Source organism: Panthera leo, chromosome E3 (genome assembly GCF_018350215.1).
Source record: "Panthera leo isolate Ple1 chromosome E3, P.leo_Ple1_pat1.1, whole genome shotgun sequence".
In the NCBI taxonomy this organism is placed as follows: domain Eukaryota; kingdom Metazoa; phylum Chordata; class Mammalia; order Carnivora; family Felidae; genus Panthera; species Panthera leo.
In genome coordinates, this window is record NC_056694.1 from 37,318,172 (window position 1) to 37,338,619 (window position 20,448).

The 20,448-nt window shown below is 53.8% G+C and overlaps 1 protein-coding gene across 4 annotated transcripts in view; it reads right to left on the minus strand.

The window, feature by feature from the left end:
* Positions 1-20,448, minus strand: part of MGRN1 (mahogunin ring finger 1) — a 54,885-nt gene that overhangs the window by 13,228 nt on the left and 21,209 nt on the right. For all 4 annotated transcript variants that reach the window (XM_042922410.1, XM_042922409.1, XM_042922413.1 and 1 more), the window contains exons 2-10: positions 17,822-17,940; positions 16,095-16,183; positions 15,368-15,514; positions 13,291-13,408; positions 7,112-7,178; positions 6,411-6,460; positions 4,249-4,296; positions 3,532-3,600; positions 1,928-2,087 (exon numbers count right to left, since the gene is read on the minus strand). In XM_042922410.1, the coding sequence (XP_042778344.1) occupies positions 1,928-2,087; positions 3,532-3,600; positions 4,249-4,296; positions 6,411-6,460; positions 7,112-7,178; positions 13,291-13,408; positions 15,368-15,514; positions 16,095-16,183; positions 17,822-17,940 (867 nt within the window). The remainder of the gene's footprint in view (positions 1-1,927; positions 2,088-3,531; positions 3,601-4,248; positions 4,297-6,410; positions 6,461-7,111; positions 7,179-13,290; positions 13,409-15,367; positions 15,515-16,094; positions 16,184-17,821; positions 17,941-20,448) is intronic.

Below are 20,448 nucleotides of genomic sequence, written 5' to 3' on the forward strand. Positions count from 1 at the left end.
CTGCGGCTCCCCAGGCTCCGGGGATGCTGGCCACCCACCCTACAGTGGTCCTGGGTCAAGCCACGTTTCCGAATCCGAAGCAAAACAGAGTCATAATGAAACAGCCCAGAAGGGAGCTTTCTCCCCCGGGTCCTGCACTGTCCCCAGCTCAGGCAGAGCTGCTAGGGCAGCAGGCAGGGCATGGCAGCCTCTCACATGCCAAACCCCACTATGCACTCAACGGTGAGCGTGGCTGGGTCACACCTGGTGACCAGCTAAAAGCCGAGTGGGCCCGGACACTGGCCAGTGTCTTCCTGGAAGTTATACCAAGGGCAGGCAGACGCATGTACGTGAACGTCGCCGACGGCACCTTCTCTATCCCGGGAAACGAGAAGCAGCACAGAGTTGGGAATAAGTTAGGAGGCAGACTATTGATGGTATAACGTCAGGCCCACTAACAAGAGTGTAACGTTTACGAGAAGTGCACACACACAACACACAGTCACAAACTGCATCAGCACTCGCTGCAACAAGACCAGAGACAACCACATCCTCAGTGTGAGCAGCAGTCACCCCAGGTTGCGGGCCCCAGAGACGAGGGTCCTGGTCCAGCTCGTCCGGCCCAAGGGCTACATACATCTGCCAGGGACCCTCGCTCTAGGCTGTCTAGACCCTGGGCCTCCAGATCATATGCACCCCACACCCCTGAAAATGCCCAGGAGGCGAGGCACGTGGGGGAGGTCGGGGCTCAGACAGCAGAGGCTACCGGCCCTCCGTGCTACAACTGCCCCAGCACAGGCTGGGGGCCCCGCCGCCTGTCCCTCCAGGGCCAGCACACGGCCCCCCTGCAGCCTCCCCTCCCAACCCCCAACACCTCATCAGGGCTGGGCTCCGGACCCCACACACCCCACGGCCTCATCCTCTACCTCCACGTGCTCAGCCTGCCCTGTGGTCCGTGCACACACCTGTCTATCTCAGGGGACAACCAGTGGAGACCCACCCCTGCCCCTTACTAGCTGTGACCTTGCACAGGTTTCCTCTGAGCCCCGGAGAGTGACGATAAGACAAGCATGGCAGTTCTGGTCACACAGCTGCATTCTGGCTCGGGAGCGCGGGGTGAAGCAGGAGTACCCCCTCCCCCGCCCCCAGCCCCAAGGACGCTGTGACCAGCACACCCAGGTGTGAAACGGCAGGAAGGCCTTCTCCAAAAAGCCATCATCTACCTACTCAATGATGACACCTGCAGCTCCGGTGAGCAGGCTCTCTCCTCACCCACACCCTGGTCCCTCCCTGCCGGGACCCACCCACCAGCCTGATGCTCATTTTGATCCGTGGGATTTTCTGCCCTGAGAATGTTTAAATTCCTCCCCTGGAAGACAAACACCATTCAGAATCACACTCCATGCGGTAACTTTGAGAAAATGTCTGAAGTGCTCCAGGAAACCAATCCCTCAATCACCTTCCACCTAGCTCACTTTCCGCCTCACCGGGATGGTTTTTTAAATCAAAATATTTTCCATGTAACATTTAAAGATTTGAGGGGCACCGGGGGTGGCTCAGTCGGTGAAGTGTCCGACTCTTGATTTGGACTCAGGTCACGATCTCACGGTTTGCTGGGCTCTGTGCTGACATCGCGGAGCCTGCTTGGGATTCTCTCTCTCTTGCTCTGGCTGCCCCGCCCCCCTGCACACGCACGCTCTCCCAAAACAAATGAAATAAAAGTATTTTTAAAAATAAATAAAGATTTGATTCACGGGTCGATTTCTGCCCAGCTGCAATTTCATTGCAAGAACCTCCTTGGCGCACCCTCCCCGGCCGTTAACTCCCCGAGGTCTAATTTTCTGAGGAGGGGAGCCACGCAGGCGCGAGCGGGGTCGCCGTGGCTACCAACCACCCGCGCCACCTCCACGACCCATTCGCCGTGCCCTGGGCGGGAGGCCCCACTCACGCAGCCGGCAGATGGGGCAGTTGCTGGCCTGGTAGCGCAGCGTGTCAGCGCACGAGTTGCACAGGCACAGGTGCCGGCAGGGCAGGATCAGCGTGTCCCGCAGGTCCGACAGGCACACCACACACTCGTTGCTGTTGTCGCTGTTCTCCTCGTCCGACGGCTGCAGGGACACGAAGGGCCCCGGGGTCGGTGGGGTCCCACGGGCCAGAGGAAGGGGCCGGGGCGGGGAGGGGGGCGGGCAGGCGTTTCCGTCCCTGGCCGTCCCCCCGGCCGTCCCCCGCTTCCCCTGGGGGCTGCTGTGGCAGAGGGGAGCCCAAGAGAGCAGAAGAAGGTCACCCCGGAGCAGGACTCCCTCAGGACACGTGGCCCAGAGCCGCACTCCCAGGGCACCAAGCTCAGTCCCGGCCTGTGCACGGCCCAGCATAGAGGAGAGCCTGGGACTCCCACCCACAACACACATACCAAATCCCGAAAGTTCTGGTCTCCTTCTATTCCTCAGAACCAAAAAGAAAACGTGGAAAGGACCCAACACTACGGAGCAAGTCTTGCACAGGGTACCCACTTACTGGTTTAAAGCAGAAAAGGACTGACATGCCCAACCCGCCTAATCGAAATGAGTGGCTGGATCAAAAGCCGGCAACACTGCACAACAGCAAGCTGTGGCCCCACCACCCGTTTCCATAAATAAAGTTTTACTGGAAGTTTACAGCCTTGCCCCCTGGTTTCCAGACGGCTACGGCTACTTGCGCGCTACACGGAAAATCAGGGCACTGAACGGACACGACAGACACGGTACGGCCAGTACAGTTAAAATATATACTTCTGGGCCCTTAACAGAAAGTCGGCCAGCCTCCAGTGTTAGCATGTGAGACACACACAGGGCACTCACTTGAAGCTAAGGGCCTGATCAAGCACCAAGCTGCCCTGACTTCCAGCTTCTAGTGGGTTCCAGATCACAGAAGCTGGGGTGCAAGACTTCCAGACATTTTTAAGAGATGGCACTTTCACTTGTGCCTTTAAAATGATGACAAAGGCACAGGTTGATTCTCTGCTACCCTTCCCTGGCTGCGCCGGACCACGGCCCTGTCAGACACACGTTTCAGTTACAAGTGTGCAGGCGCTCGTGGCTGGGAGGTGAGCCGGCTGGCGGAGGGTAGCACAGGGTCCCACAGCCCCAGGCTATCTCTGCTAACCTGACGGGTGGCCACCCAATGATGTTAACAAGCCAGTGAATTTGCTGGAAAAAGGACAAAATATCCCATAGATCCTGTTCACTTACTGATTTATTATTATTTTTAAGTAATCTCTACGCCCAACATGGGGCTCCAACCCACAACCTCCAGATCAAGAGTCACGCTGTACTGGCTGAGCCAGCCAGGCACCCGTCTCTGTTAAAAAGGTAAGGAAAAATGGAGCCTGGGGTCCCAGGGCCTCCAGGAGAAGGCACACAAGGGGACTAGCTCATCCACCACCAGCCCACGGGCCCTGGCCAGGACTGGGAGATCCAGGCAAGTCCCTCCAGGAACCTGCTCCTATATGGGTGGAAGGAAAGCTAGGGAGGGAGGTCCATCTGAAGTCTGGCGGGTGTCACTACAAGCACATACCTTTGTCTCCTGGTTGTTCTTGTTCTCGATGCCATAGATCTCCTGCAGCAGGTAGCTGACCCGGTCCACCTGGAGAGCAGAGAGGTAGCCAGGCACTTGCCCGCCCCCACTCAAGGGCTCCTCTGTACCCACCTGGCCCAACACCACTTCCCGGGGGCCGGACCTGGTTCCCAGGGCAGTCGTGGTTTGAAATTCTGTCCACCCGCACCTCAGGGAATGGGCCCCATGCCAGGGGAAGGGCAGAGAATCTGCTATCTGCCCAGCCCAACCAGTAGCACGGGCAATAGGACGGGAGGCCCAGTGGTTCTGCCCCCTGGGGGGCATGGTGCCAACCTCTATATGGGCCAGGCAACCATACCCTCTGCCCACCTTACCATCCCCCTCCCCAGAGAAAAACTACTTTGAACCCACCAGTCACGAGCTGCACAAGAGTGACCAGTCAGCCCTTAGGCTGACCAAGTTCAGAAGCGGCCTGAGCTGCTGTGTTTCCCACACGGGTCTATGGACCACAAACACGCCCTGTGCAGCTAGACGAGACTCGGGGCTACGAGTCAATGCTGGGACACGGGCACATGCACACACCCGAGGAGGCAGATCCAGACTTCCCAGGGCCCGGATGATGACCCTGGAGAGTGTAAGAGCGCGCGCGCGCGTGTGTGTGTGTGTGTGTGTCTTTTAAATGAAAAGGGATCTTGATGTTTCTTCTACCAGACTTACAATTTGCTTCTGCTTTAAAGGTTTCACAGAGAAGCTACCGTCGACGTGCTACAGGGGAGAAAGACACAGAGATCAACTCAGTCAAGCGGGTACCACTTAGCACTCTGCTTGGCAAGCTGCAGGCCGTTCCCCAGCCGTTCCACACCCACAGCTGAAGGACGGAGCCCAGCCAGTGTCTCCAAATGTGGCCCCCTGACTGGGCCTCGAAACTACCTAGAGGACCACCTCCTGGGTCCGCCCTGACGCAAGTAACCCACTTTCTCTGGGTAGTTCTCTCAAGCACATTCAGGTTTACGACCATCGGCTGGAGTTCTTAGAGCCTCCCAACAGCAAGAAGCAGCACCTGGATGGCAAGAACCAAGACAACCGAGTTCTAACCCCGAAAGGGCACGGCCCAGCCAGGAAGATAAAGCATGCACACGCACACGAGACGAGGCACGCACACGTACACAGGAAAGCCCCAAGTCTAAACACGCCAAGAACTAAAGAGGATAGATGTGTTTGGTGGTATCTGGGGAGGCACACCACCGGGAGACGGAGGAGGTTAATTAAGGGACAAGACCTGAGATCTTGCAACAACACCAGTTGCCCCTCCGAGTCAACGGAGACCAACACTAGGCATTTTCAGGATGACGGACTCCAAAAATAAAGCAGTTTCTCATTGGGCTCTAGACTGGAAAGGCCAATGGTACGTTTGCCATTGACGGCCCCTAACTCCGCCAGAGCAACGCACAGGAAACACCGTCCCTTCTGACAAGGCCGGGCCTGGGGAGCGTAGCCAGTGAGGGAGAGGCCCAACCTCTGCCCTGGGCGCTCTGTGTCACCAGCCCCTGGGGCTGGGCAGGGGGAGGCGGGGGGGCACAAGACAGATGATTTAAAAAGGGGCCTCAGGCCCAGCTGCACTAGTCCCTGGGGTGTCTGGAAAGACCCAGATCACAGGGAGGAGTTGGGCACTGCCCTTAATGCTCTCAAGGATGCAGACACACACCGGGCTGAGAAGGATGGGGGTCAGCAGATGCCCACGTGCGGCGCAAAGCCCAGAAGCAGCAGCCTGAGCCTGCTTTCCTCATGGGGTCCCTGATCCTCGTCCACCCAGGCCACAGGCGGGTGCTGAAAACACTTTACGATCTCAAAGTGCAGGCCAATGTTCTGGGGATGTGGGGCTGTCAGCCATGGCCTTCTCCAACAGGGATTCACCCCACTACCTCCAGCAAGGGTCTCGGTGAGCAGGGATCTGCTCCCAACACAGCCACACACGTGCTTGCTGCGTGAACACACACACAACTGCTGGCCCCCATGAATAGCAGTGACCCCATGACATCCTAACACGGAGACAATGGGGAGGCTGACAATCCCCACCACCACAGCCAACACACCCACCGCACCCTAAGTACTGTGGCCATGACACACGAACAGCAGGGGAGACTGGGAACTCAGGTCCGCACAGACGAACGAACATCGAAGTTCAAATACACATCAGGCCGAAGGTAGCATTAAGTGAATCCTTGGACGTAAATGGCCTCTTATATGTGAGGCATCCCCAACTCAGGGACCCCACGAGGGCCTAGATGTGACCCAAGGACACAACAAACAATGGGCCCAGTTCTGTCCTCACAGACACCAGAAGTTAGTACAACAAATATCTGCCCCAGAAGTCTGAAAGGCCACAGTGGGATGTGAGGTCAACCCAGCTCCATGGGACCAGGGTCACACAGCCACCTGGAGGGACGGCACAGCAGGCATGCAAGGACCAGGCCAGGCTAACAGGTTCCCATGGCCCTGGTGGGAAAGGCGGGGTTCCTGGGTGGTGACAACCCTGGTGACCCCTCCACATCCCAGAGAGAAGCTGGTCTGTGAGCAGAGTCCTCCACGGGGGTGTCTGCGCCCCTACGCTGGCAGGTTACAGGGGGTTCTACAGGAGATGCCCCCTCACCACACACCAGACACCCTTTGAAAACCCTCCCGCAGGGGATGCTGCTTCGAAGCCCAGCCTCCCGGAGCCCAGAATATGTGGAGAGCCTCCCACCTGCCCTGAACGTCAGGGCACTAAGCCCATTTGGCCAAGGCCCAGACCCCAAGTTCAAACTTCTGGTTTCAAAACAGCACCCTCTGCCCAGCGCTCCCAAGTCACAGTCAGAGTTAAGGGGCAGGGTGGCACCCACCTTTTCAAAGGCAGCCAAGAGCACGTGGGCGTGGCCGGTCACCTCCACAACTGCCCGGGGGAGAGAGGAACGGGTGGTCAGAGCTGGCCTCAGTCCCTCCTCTGCCCCCCACCCTGAACTTCTTCCTAGCTGGTGCTTTCCCAGGCTCTCTGCCAGAGACCCCAAAACCTAGGGAGGACCGTCCTCATCTTGCCTTCCTCTGCCTGGGGGCCCACTGCTCCCTCTGGCCACATCTCCACGGCTGGCTCTGCACGGAGGGACATTTCCGCAGGGCCGAGGAGCTGGGACTCGGCCGGCAGGGCTCCCACACTGGGGGCTGGGGGGCTGCAGCCCACAGCAGTGGCAAGCCCGGCAGGAGGACACAGGGCCGGTCAGCCAATGAGCGTGGCCGCCCCGCTCTCTGGTCTTCCATCAACCCGCTGGGGGCGGACACAAAATCTGAGGCCTGTCTAGCGCTGCTACCACAGTGGAAGCCAGGCAGCCGGCAATTCCTGAGTCGGGAGAAGGAGCTGAAGGGAGGGCCCCACAGCCCAGGAGGGGCCCGACAGACGGACAGCTTGGGGCTTGAACCCTACGGCCTTAAAAGTGCTAAGTGGGCTGAGCCAACATCTTTCATCACGTCTGGAATCAACTCCTCCGGCTGATTGAGGAGAGAAGCGTCCACGGCCTGGAAGGGGGATGCACGAGGAAAGGCCGCTCACCATCTCCTTCGTCTACCACGGCCTGGATGACCACTGGAAACACGCCCCGGTCCAGGTCAAAGTTCAACTGAGGAGAAAACGAAGAGAGAACAGTCAGACCGAGCGGGAGGGAGGAGGCGCGGTGAGCAGGATGGCGTCACGGCAGAGCTCGTGCAGACAGACAAAATGGCGAGGGAAGACAGACGTCAGGCTGCACTTTTCCCCTTTCAGCGAAATATGTAAAAATGACGTGGCAAACACGTGTAACTCACTGGCATTAAGTACATTTGTAAGGCCACGTTCACCACCTCCACCATCCATTTCCAGAACACTCTTCATGTCCCCACAGGAACCCTGTCCCTATCACCACCCGCTCCCCAGCCCTCCCCACCTGCTAAGCCCCACTGTGTCCATAGATACGTCCGGTCTGGGCGTCGATTTTTTCTGTCTGGCCTCCCTCAGTGAGCACCATGTTTTCAAGGTTCACCCATGCCACACGCGTGCCAGTGCTCCCTCCCTAAGGCTGAGTGACGCTCCCACCACACGGCCAGACCACACTCGACCACTCCCAGCTAAGGGACACCTGGGCTGTTCCCCTTTGGCTGCCACCAGCACCGAAGGACAGCATCTATCTGAGCCATTTTCTGTTCTCCTGGATGGGCACCAGAGGAGAAGGGAGCGGCGACACCGTGGCAGGCGGATGAGCTCAAGGAGAAACCCACTCTCACTTTTCCTTCTCCTCCGTGGCTCCCAGCTGCCCCCTGGCCAAAGACCGCTCTCCTCCCCACATGTGTCTCCCTGGGCATAGTCCACATCGGCTCACCAGCGGGGCCACAGGACAGACGTGACCACTGAGGTCACCCGAAGCAGGGCTGCAAGGGGAGGCCCAGAAGGTGCCTGTGGGTCCCAGGCTGCCAATGGGAGGCGGGACTGGGAGGGGCCAGGTGTTAGGATGGAGTCTGGCTCCACCACCCAAGCCTCAGTTTCCCTGTCTGTAAAAGAGGGATAAAAGCTATGCCCAGTGACCATGGTGGTCAACAAAACATGCCATGAACACCAGCCATGCAAAGCTCAGCATGTTCAGGCAGCAGGAGCTGAGGAGGACAGTGGCCTGGGAAGGCCTCACAGAGACACAGGCCATGGATTCCCAGGAACGCAGGACTACAGGAAGCCATGTGCACACCAGCTGCACGCGGGGCGGTGAAGAACGTGTTCAGGACAGGACCCAGCCAGGCCGCAGGCTCACGGCAGCCTCAGGGTACAGGGAGCCCGAAAACCAGCAAAGAAGCCACTCCAACCACTAGGACATCTCAAAAGACGCCCACACTACAATGCAGTAAAACAAGTTATGCTTATGTGGGGATGGGGCTCTATGGGAAATCTCTATGCCTTCTTCTCAACTGTGCTGTGAACCTGAAACTACTATGAAAACTAGCCTTAAAAAATAAAATTAAAAAGCAAACCATAACCAAGAGAAATAAAAACACGCATCCACACCAAAATTTGTATAGCGACGTTCAGAATGGCATTACTAAGAACCCAAAGGTGCAGAAAACTTAAGCGCCCGTCAGCCGGTGAACAGATGAACCGGGCATGGTCCAACCACACAGCGGAGTATGGTGAGCCGTGGAAAGGAATGACGTGCTGACAACTGCTACCACCTGCGTGAGACACGCGCTCAGTGACAGAAGCCAGTCACAAAAGGTTGCACAGTGTATGACCGTTTATTTGAAACTTCCAGAACAAGCACATCCACAGTGATGGAAGTAGATGAGTGGTTGCCAGGGGCTGAGGGGGAGGCTGGGGAAGGAATGCGGACAGGCAGAGCGTTTCTTCTGGGGGTGACAGAAGTGGACTGGGGTTACATGGTGGTGATGGCTGCACAACTCTATGAATACAGACCTTCTACGGTGGGGTCACATCTCGAGAAACCCCTCAGAAGTTCAAAGTATGAGAAGTCAAAAACGCACTTAATAATACACCTCGCAGAACTTGAACACGCTCAAAAACATCAGCCTACAGCGGGTAAAACCACCTAACACAAAGCCGATCTCATAATTTAGTGCTGAGTATCTCACATGATGTACTGAACACTGTAGTGAAGGAGGAAAACAGAATGGCCTCCAGTTTGTGGTCATTTACGCTCGTGACCACGCGGCTGACCAGAAGCCATGACTCCTGCCGCCTGGAGTCCTGAGCGAGGACCGTAGTACACATTGCTAGCCCAGGGAAAGGGGAAAATTCAGACTTCGAAGCGCAATTTCTACCCAATGTGCGTTGCTTCTGTACCATCGTAAAGTCGAAAAGTCTTAGGTTGAACCATCTGAAGTCAGGGACTATCTCTATGGTAAATATCACCAAACTGTACACTTTAAAGGGGTGAAAATTAGACCTCAATAAGCTGTTTAAAAAAAGAGACGTCATATGAGGACTTTAAGATGCACAACAGATGAACATAGGGAAGGGAAGCAAAAATATTATAAAAACAGGGAGGGGGACAGAACAGAAGACTCTTAAATTTGGAGAACATACAGAGGGTTACTGGAGCGGCTGTGGGAGGGGGGATGGGCTAAATGGGTAAGGGGCACTAAGGAATCTACTCCTGAAATCATTGTTGCACTATATGCTAACATGGATGGAAATTTAAATACATACATACATACATACATACATACGTACATACATACATACATAGAAAGGAGAAGGCCAGAGGAAGTGGCTCTGGGAATTAAAGCAGAAAGGTAAAGCCAGCAGGCAACAATGCAGTGGAGACCAGAGTACTTATCCTCTGGAAATGTATCCACACACACTGTTCACTGCATTCATGCTCAGATAAGAGCTTTGCCTTCAAGGAGTATGTACTTCAAAGGGAAAACATAGGTTTTTGAATATAGATAATTCATTATGTGTAATGATGTATCAGAAAATGACTTTCAATGATTGTGGGGGGAAAAAACAAGCTACAGAATAATATTTCTACGCATGACTGCATCTTTACAACAAACAAATGCACATGGGAGAAAAGTCTGGAATACACCCCCTAAATGGTCAGAAGTGGTTGCCTCTGGAGAAGATTCAACTGGAGCGCGTTTTGCCTTACAAATTCTGTATAATTTTCACATTTTACAATAAGCATACATTGCTGTTGTAATCTTTAAATAGGCAAATCCAGGAAAATGCCTAGAAAGGAGGATGGCGAAAGGGCAGTTAGCCGTGTCTGGAGACATCCCTGGTTATCACCACTAGGGGGGGCTCCTGGCACCTGGAGGGTGGAGGCCAAGGATCAACATCCCACAATGCCCAGGACAGTCCTCACCACAGAGAATGATCTGGGCCCCAGGGTTCAACAGCACTGAGACTGAGAAGCCCTGGTTGAGCAAAAATCTGGGTTTGGTGCCCGAGTATCTGTCAGGCTTCTAACACCTGCCAATGTCCGCTTCAGCACCTTCGGCAGTCAATGACACAGCGACAGGACATCATAACAGCTGGCTCTCCATACAGCTTAACTTCCAGAACCTTCTACCTATGGCAAGTTTAAGCAGTTTCCCAACTATGGTAATAACTGATACAGTTTCCTTTTAAAAACACATGTAGGGGCACATGGGTGGCTCAGTCAGTTGAGTGTCTGACTTTAGCTTGGGTCATGATCTCGAGGTTTGTGGGTTCGGGCCCCGCATTGGGCTTTGTGCTGACAGCTTGGAGCCTGGAGCCTGCTTCGGATTCTGTGTCTCCCTCTCTCTCTCTCTCTGCCCCTCCCCTGCTCATACTCCGTCTCTTTCTCCCTCTCAAGAATAAATAAACGTTTAAAAAAAAAAAAAAAAAAAAGAAGAGGGGCGCCAGGGTGGCTCAGTCAGTTGAGCGTCTGACTTGGGTCAGGTCACGATCTCACAGAATGTGGTGGTTCAAGTCCTGCATCTGGCTCTGCGCTGACTGCCTGGAGCATGCTTCGGATTCTGTGCCTCCCTTTCTCTCTGTCCTTCCCCTGCTGGCACTCTGTCTCTCTCTCCCTCTCAAAAATAAACATTACGCAAAATTTTTTGAAGAAAAAATATAAATACACGTAATAGAGGGGAGAATGGAAATGACCGCTTAATGGGTGCAGAGTTTCCCGCTAGGGTGATGAAAATGTTCTGGGACTGCACAGAGGTACGCATACAGAACTGTACTAAATGTCATAATGGTAAACTTTGTTCTGTGTATTCTACCGCCAAAAGAAAAAAAAAAAATACACAAACGAAGTGAGTTGATTTCAAAAACACAACTAGCTGCGGTGATCACCGGAGAAGGCAAAGGCAAGGAAACGTCCTGGGATGACTCCACACTGGACAGGCCCGGAGTGGCTACCACCACTCCACGTGGCGCCTACCACCACCCCAGCCATGGCCGCGTTGCCTCATGCTGATGACCTGGGATGTGGGCCTCCTGAAGCTCTAAGGGAGGAAAGGGGGTGCCCGTGCGTGGCACTTCAGACTGGTTTACGAGCCAGGTGTGCCCCCAGGACAACTAGCCTCACTGGGGGCTAGCACCCCAAGTGCTGGCTGACTCAGCACACCTACAAATGCACAAGGACCTGTTCTGCGGCCAAAATACCAAGGGACGCACTACACACGGAGGTCACCAAACAGATGCAGGCTCAATCCGGTCCTCCCCACAACAACCGCAGGGTGAGGGCACCCACGTGTCTGTCTAGCCCCTTGCTGCCCTCTCACCCCCCTCTCTTTGAGGAGCAGCTCTCCCGCATTCACAGGAGGGTGGGCAGGACTGCGTGCAGCCGCTGGGTATCCCAGCCAGCAGTGTGTGGACCCCGAGATGGAGCCATGTGCTGGAACGAGGCCGGGGGCGGGGCTGTCCCAAGGCCTGGCTGTCCAGCTCTTCCTGGGGCTCCAAAAGCCCCATCCTTCTTTCAGAAGACTTCCTCACATGAGCAGTAGAGGCAGCTTCTGCTGCTGGCCGCCAAAGCGCCCTGACGAACGAGAGCAAACAACCACGGTGTGGCCTTCACCTTCTGACACAGCTCATGACCCAGAACCCACCTGCCCAGCTCCTACACCATCCCACGCCCCTCTGCCTCCACTCCTTCCCCATAATGTACTTCAGTAATACATGACTACCTTCTTTAAAAAACTAGAGAATTCAGCCAAGTGAGAGCAGCCTGATACAAAAGGCCACCTATCATATGATTCCATTTATATAAAACATCCAGAAAGTACATCAGTACTTACCAGGGGCTGAGACTACAAACTGGGATTAACTAAGAATGGGGATGAGGGACCCTACTGGGAGGACGGAAAGGTTCTAGAACTGGACTGTGGTGACCACAGCATAATTCATGAATTTACTAAAAATCGCTGAATTATACACTTAAAAGTGGTGAGTTTTGTGGTATGCAAATTCTACCTTAAAAGACCTGTTCAAACAACTCAGACATATACATACTGCTGGCACTCACACTGTTCACATGCAGAATGGGCTCGAGCGTGTGTAACGCAGGACTCTTTGCCTTATATCAAGACCCTGCGCAGAAATAACCACCATGTAGTTCATGGGCATCTTCTTCAGTTTCTCCTCGAGCTTTATACACACATACGGACACCTGCGGAAATGGCTTTGTGCATCTTTCTTGTCGCATGAGTGAAATTATACTGCACCTCTGTCTGCAACAGACTCTTCTCCAGACCCAGGAGGGGCTTTCGGTACCGGTGTGTACGGTACACACAGATCCCTTCCACCTGCTGGGGCTGCACAGCATCCCGTTACGGAAACGAACCACGGTGCCCATACGATCATACGGTTCCCATAACATCAGTGAGTAAGCAATCCCTTCATCATGGACAGACAGGTTATGTCCAAATTCTGCTGTTACAGACAAAGCTCCCGTTGCCATCCTTCATGTGATATAAACTGCCAGCCCCGGCCAAGAACCAGAAGATGGAAGGGACCCTGCCAGACTGCAGTCCCACAGCCCCGACAAGGCACCACCCAAGCCGCTAACTGGAGCCTCTAACTGCTGACGCTCTGTCCGTCCTCAATCATCCAGTCTAGCCAACACTCGAATCACACCCCGCTCCCTGGTCCAGCACACGCCTGACTGAGCACACATACACTCCTGAGGCTTATCAGCCACTCGAGGAATGTGAGCAGACAGGCCTGTGGCGATCGGACGGTGCTCGGGAGAGGGCTGGTGAAGGGGGCCAGGTTACCTCATCATCCTTCCACTCGGAGAAGTCTATCTTGAAGGAGGGCAGGGAAAACTGCTGGCTCACCCCTCTCTTGTAGTGGACGGTCTCAGACTGCAGGGCAGGGGTCCTGGGGCTGTACCTGAAAGGGCAGGCGAGAGAAAGGCCGCTGAGACTGTGCCCAGAGCAAATGGTCTGCTGTGCCCGGTCCTCAGTCTCAGTCCCTTGCCAGCCCAGGACCTGTGAGGCAGGGGCTGGCAGCCACCAGTCTGTGGGGACCGAGCAGAAATCAGACGTGAAGACCCCCTTCTCCACCTGTGAGTCCTCGCCCGCCTCCGGCCCTGCCTGGTAATTTACCTGCTTACAAGTCCTCTGGGGCCCACACCTGCCCCACGACTGCCTTTCCAGATCTGGCTGCGCTTTTCCATTTGGCTTTTGAGGTGCGTTTACTTTAGTGAACAAACATGGTACAAACATGTGCCCGGCATGCCGTGTCCCCACAGCCCACCCTCACGCTCGCTCCCTGCCATGGGCTTCTCTGTCCCAGCCACAACCCACTAAGCACTCCCAGAAGAGGAGGGCACGTTCACGTCCGCGTGCACGGTGTCTGTTCTTGAGTATTCACATGACGGCCCACCTACACCGGCTCCCTCACTACTGACGGCCCCCAGCGCTGTCCCCTAACCGCCACATGCAGGGGTGCGGGGTTCTGCAAACATTGCATGGGCTCCACTGTGTGGTCACTAACTCTGATCCGACCAGGCGTCCCGCTGGTGAAGACCAGACTCCAGTATCTCGCTATTCCCAACGGTGCTTCCAGAACCCTCTCTACATACATCTTAGCCACGCATACGAGCACGTTCCCAAGATACGTTCCCAGAAAGGGTACGTGCATTTTCAACTCTGACCAACTCGGGCTTCTCCCCATTCAGGAATCCAACACACGGTGCTGACTGCTTCCTCCACCCACCCCACAGCAGCCCCTCTTGGGGCTTCCCTCAGCCTCTTGGACAAAAGACACTCTGGAGAGCCTGACAGACTGGCGGGGGCGGGGCTGCTCTTGTATGCACAAAGAGAGGGGGCCCCTCCAACCCCTGGAGGCCACAGGGCCTTTCTTCCCTGTGACATCTCAGCCCTGAGCCCGTGATAAAGCCACAGGCTAGGACTCTGCTCCCAAGCAGACCTGGGATTTTCTCTGGGACCTCAGATCTGCCCCCTTTTCTCACTTGTCAAGAAGCAGGGAGGAGAGAGGAGACCAGGGAAGGAGCAAGAGGGTCACGCACACTGCAGCTCAAATGGAAACAGAATTTCCAGGCTCGGATAAAGGTGCTTGGGCACAGCCTTCTGGGTCCTAGAGATGGTCTTTGTTCCGTTGACTTCTATGTTCACCCCACTCAACTCCAGGAAACTGAGAAGGGAAGCAGGCTCCCAGCCACTCCAGCCAGGTCTCAGGAAGGGAAGAGAGGGAGGGGACAGAGCAGCATTTCTGTCCCCTGTCCCCAGTGGAGGAGCCCCCCGGTGGTTCAGGACAAAAGCTCAAGGGACGGCTAAGCTGTTTGCTCACGCATCCACTATCCTTCTGGGGGCACGTCTTCCAGGTCCAAATATGACACAGACCAAAGCCGAGCTGCGCACCTTGTCCTCTTGTTGCTGCAAGGGAGGGTGCGAGAGAGGGAGCCCCGAGCCCAGTGACCCGACGGACAAAGTGTTCACTCCCTGCAGGGAGTGCTCCCCACACACCCCAGCTACGGGTTTTCTCCAACAGCAGCACCAAGGTCCTTATACCGACCACGAGGGGGCGGCTCCAGCCACCCCCACCCCCAGCTGAGGAAACTGAGGTACCAGCAGTCCCAAGCCTTGACGCCTAAGCTCCAGCACCAGAGCCAGTCTGGCCTTCAGGTGTTTTTCTCCAACAGGACACAAGCGGGTACGTTTCTGCCCGTCTGTCTGAGTCTGTGGTCACGCTGAAGTTACAGATTTCAAACTTTCGGGGCCAGCGAGACCCTTATTGCAAAGAAAACCTCCAAGATCTCAAACGCACAGCACGGACAACAGAAGCACAGCTGCCGGGCCAGCCGCCACCCAGGCCGCAGACACTCACACAGCCGTCCCGTTCAGGAACTCCTCCACCGCCTGGCAGTAGATGGTGATGGCCACGCGGGCGTCGGCATCAAAGGTGAACTCCAGGCTGTAGAGGACGCGCGGCTTCTCGCTGTCCTCGGAGGGGCTGTCGGCACCATCTTTGTACCTGCCGGGGAGCAGAGGGACAGAGGTGGCGGCCTCCACCCAGCACAGCAGGTGCGCCCCCCACGGGGCCCCTCAGAGGCGGCTGCCAGACGCGTGGAGGCCCACTCCCTGTTTGGGCAATAAGGCCGGACACTGCAGAGCCCTCCCTCCCTCGTGTCCCGCCCACAGAAAGAGAGGGGTCCTCTGGGTTTAGACACAGCCCCAGACGTCTTCCAGGTTTAACGTGGTTCTCAGCCTGCTGACGTGCGAGGCCGGATCGCTGTTGGTCGTGGGGCCGTCCCGTGCACTGTGGGGTGCTCAGCAGCATCCCTGGTCTCTGCCCCCACAGGCGAGGGGCACCCAATCCCCCGAGTGAAAGCGTCTGCGGACGCGGACCGACATCCCTGGGGGCACGGCCGGTTTGAAGACTGGAGTCCCATGAGCAGAGCCCTCTGTACTCACACCCTAGGAGCCCCTCTGGCCTCGAGACCTGTCCGTGACCTTCTGGCTCCACAGCTGAGGGAGCAGGGACTGGGGCCGCTAGCTGCTGCCTCCCCTCACAGGCATCTGTGACCACAGCGTGAGGCAGGGCGAAGGCTCACCTCACCAGTCGGAGAGAGTCTTTCCGGATGTTCACCAGGCTCCTCAGCGTCTTCACCGGCTCATGGGGGGCGGGGGTGACGTATGGAAACTAGAAGGGAAAAACCCAAAGCCATGCCCAGTGATCCCCAGGATGTGACAGGGATAGAAAACAGGGATAATCGGAGCACAGGCACGACTCCGTACACCCCAGCCCTTGCGCTCATTCGTACAGAAGGAAACCACAGGCCCGGCAGCCGCCACAAGGGACAAACAACAGGGACCAGAACCCTTAAGGATTCTGGCCACATAGATCCAGCCATGGTCCTCCAATTCCAGGGGGACCCTCAGTAAGCATAACCCGGCCCGAGGGACCCTGGGGCTCTGAGGCCATGTTCCCAGAGGCGGGACCTGGTGCCCACTGCTGTCCTGAATAAAGTGGGCCTGCAAGGTAAGGATGATGCTCAGGAAAGACTCTGGAAGGGACTCACACACAAACACGCACACACACACACACACACACACACAGGGGAGCGCCGGAAAATGGGAGATCTCTGGGAAATGTGCTGCAGCGGCATCAGCTCCTGCCCATGACAGTGCAGCACAGCTCTGGAAGATTCTGTCCTTGTGGAAGCCGAGGGAGGCACAGAGGACTGGAACCCCTTCCTGCCACTGCAGGGGAGTCTACGATGGCCTCAAAAGAAAAGTTTAAACAGTAACAGATTTACGGGAGATCTGTAAGAGCCAGGCCCTGCCTGCGAGCTGAGGCTTCGAAGACGGAAGGTGAGGTTGCTACTCTTGCTCTCACAGACTCAGGAGGGCGGGGGACTCAGCACAACCTGGAAGCCCCAGTGGTCCCATGGGTCGGGGAGGGCAGCACTTGAGGCCAAAGCTCCTCGCCTCCCACACACTAAAGGATCAAGATTTCATGTCAACCAGCTGTTCCACTGCTAAAACAGCCTAAAGACCCCCGGGCCAGTGGACACCTCATCCCCTGCCAGGACCAGGGACACCCCAGGACTCAGCAGCCTTGGGAAATGGAGTCCAGCATCTCCTGAAAGAGAGGGTCTCCTGCCTGGCTCCTCACCCACACTGAGGCCCACCATTTTAAAGTACAAGACCCAGTCCCCTGCTCAGCACCCCCTCCCCAGAGGCCCTCACTAGTCCCTCTCGGTCTCTTTTGTCTCCATTCATGAATCTTTTCTTCACTGCCTGCACCCCAGGAGGGAAGAGGGTAGGATATGTCCTCCATCCCCAGCCCCTGGAGGAGTCCTAGGCACCCAGCAGGTACCAAATGTGTGCTGGACAAATGGACAGCAGCATGTAAACGCGTGCTTCCCTGATGACTAACGAAAGTGCATTTGTAAAAATGCTCACTGGCCATGTGCATGTCTCTTTTGGGTCACAACTCTCACCCACTGTTCTACAGAGTGTGGCTTCTGTTTTTTCTTTTTTAAAGAAAGTCATCCAAGAGGCCTGGGATCAAATCCATAACTATCCATAAGCCCCATAGCCTGGCTGCATTGCGCTCAGCAGTGGCTACCCTGTCCCCCAGTGAGCTATCTGCAGCCATCCAACCTCTAAGGGGGCAGTGCCAGGACGTGACCCCTGCACACACATACACACGTCCAGCCAGTAGCTCTGCCCATGTGAGGTGACTCAGTGCCTGCTTATCCTCAAAGCTAGCTATGGATAGCGGAGGGGAGGACCTCGCTGCCACTGCCCACGTGCCTACCCCACTGTGACCCACCTGGACCGGGCGATTGCCCAGGAAATTCAGATCCATGTTCTCTCCAAAGAGGTAACCTTCAGGGTGAGGGGTGTCGAATTTCTCACCTCCCATGAAAAAGTGAGAGGCAAAGTAGTTTCCTGGTTAGGAAAGGAAACACAATTGTAGATTATAAGGCACGACACAGCCCAGGGGAAGCCGGTGATGGTTAACAGGCTCAGCCCTGAGAACAGCTCCATTTGGAGAGAAGCCTCGCAGGTTGTCCTTACCACTCGGCTCTAGCCCCAGCCTCAGCCCTTCAACCCGGCCCATTCAACGTCTGCACCCCAACACCCTTTGTGCTCCCAGACCTCTCCTCCCTGCTCAGGGGCATATCAGGTCTTCTGCTCCATTAACCTTTCCTTCTGTGGCAGTTGGAGTTGTGTGCTCCTCAAGGATATGTCTCAGTTCCACACCTACACCTGTGCATGTGACCTTAGTTGGAAATAGGGTCTTTACAGATGTAATCAAGAGGAGGTCACACTGAAGCACAAAAGCAGTAAAAATAAGTGTACCTGTAGAACTCACTCAAGGGACTCACAAAATAAGAGGCTATAAAGTATGACACCATTTACCTAAAACATGGGGAGGAGAGGACTAAAGAATGGGTTCAAACTTAAGCGACCAGCAACTTCATACAGACTGCTATATGCAGAAGAGGTGACATACAAACCGAATGGTAACCACAAATCGAAAACCTGTAAAGACATGAAAAAAATAAAGAGGAAGGAACCCAAGTATATCATAAAGAAAGCCAACTAACCATGAGAGAAAAGTGCAGGAGAGGAGAGGAATGGAGAAAAACAACTACAAAAACAACCACAGAACAAGTAACAAAAATGGTAATACACACATACTTATCAACAATTACTTTGAATATAAATGGACTGAACACTCCCATCAAAAGTCAAAGGGTGACAGAATGGGTAAGAAAACAAAACCAATCTGTATGCTGCCTATAAGAGACTCATTTCAGACCTAAAGACACCTGCAAATGGAAAGTGAGGGGATGGATGAGCATTCATCATGCTAAGGGTGTGAAAAGCAATCTGGGGCAGCAATACTTACATGGGACAAGATAGACTTTAAAACAAAGAGTGTAACGAGAGACGAAGAAGGGCACTATATAACCAGAAAGGGGACAAACTAACAAGAAGTAAATATCTGGCAACCAAATACACAAGTTAATAACAAATATAAAGGAAGTAATGGACAGTAATACAATAATTGTAGAGAATAACCCACCTACATCAATTGATAGATCACCCAAACAGAAAATCAACAAGGAAACAGTGGCTCTGAATGACACACTGGACCAGATGAATCTCACAGATATATTCAGAACATTCCATCCTAAAACAGCAGAATACACATTCTTTTCAAGTGCACATGGAACATTCTCCAGATTAGATCACGTTAGGCCACAAAACAAGTCTCAACAAATTCAGAAAGATCAAAGTCATTCCACACATCTTTTCTGACCACAACACTATGACACTAGAAGTCAACAAGAAAAAATCTGGAAAGACCACAAATACATGGAGGTTAAACAACATGCTACTAAACAATGAATGGGTCAACCAATAAATCAAAGAAGAAACTTAAAAATACATGTAGACAAATGAAAGTGAAAACACAATGGTCCGAAATCTATGCAGCAAAAGCAGTTCTAAGAGGGAAGTCTGTAGCAACACAGTCCTACCTCATGAAGCAAGAAAAATCTCAAATAAGCAACCTAATGTTACACCTAAAGGAGCAAGGAAAAGAAGAACAAAACCCCAAAGCCAGCAGAAGCAAGGAAATAATAAATGTCAGAGCAGAAATAAAGAAAACAGAAACTAAAAAAAAAAAAAAAAAAAAAAAGTAGAACAAATCAATGAAACCAAGGCACCAGTTCTTTGAAATGATCAACAAAATTGAGAAATCTTTAGCAAGACTCATCCAAAAGAGAGAGAGAGATAGAGAGAGAGGACTCAAATTAATCAGAAATGAAAGAGGAGAAGCAACAACCAGTACCAAAGAAACATGAAGGATTATAAGAGAATATTATAAACAATTACATGCCAACAAACTGGACAACATGGAAGAAATGGATAAACTCCTAGAAACATACAACCTCCCAAAACTGAATCAGGAAGAAACAGAAAATTTGAACAGACCAATTACCAGAAATGAAATTGAATCAGTAATCAAAAAACTCCCAACAAAAGTCCAGGACCAGATGGCTTCACAGAGGAATTCTAACAAACATTTAAAAAACAGTTAATACTTATTCTTCTCAAACTACTACAAAAAATAGAAGGAAAGCTTCCAAATTCATTCTATGGGGCCAGCACTGCCCTGATATCAAAACCAGATAAAGACACTACAAAAAAGAGAACTACAGGCCAATATTTCCAATGAACACGGATGCAAAAATCTTCCAAAAATATTAGCAAACAGAATCCAACAATACATTGTCGGGCTCTGTGCTGACAGCTCAGAACCTGGAGCCTCCTTCGGATTCTGTGTCTTCCTCTCTCTCTGTCCCTCCCCTACTCACATTCTGTCTCTCTCTCTCCTTCAAAAATAAATAAACTTTAAAAAAAAAATTAAAAGACTCCAACAAT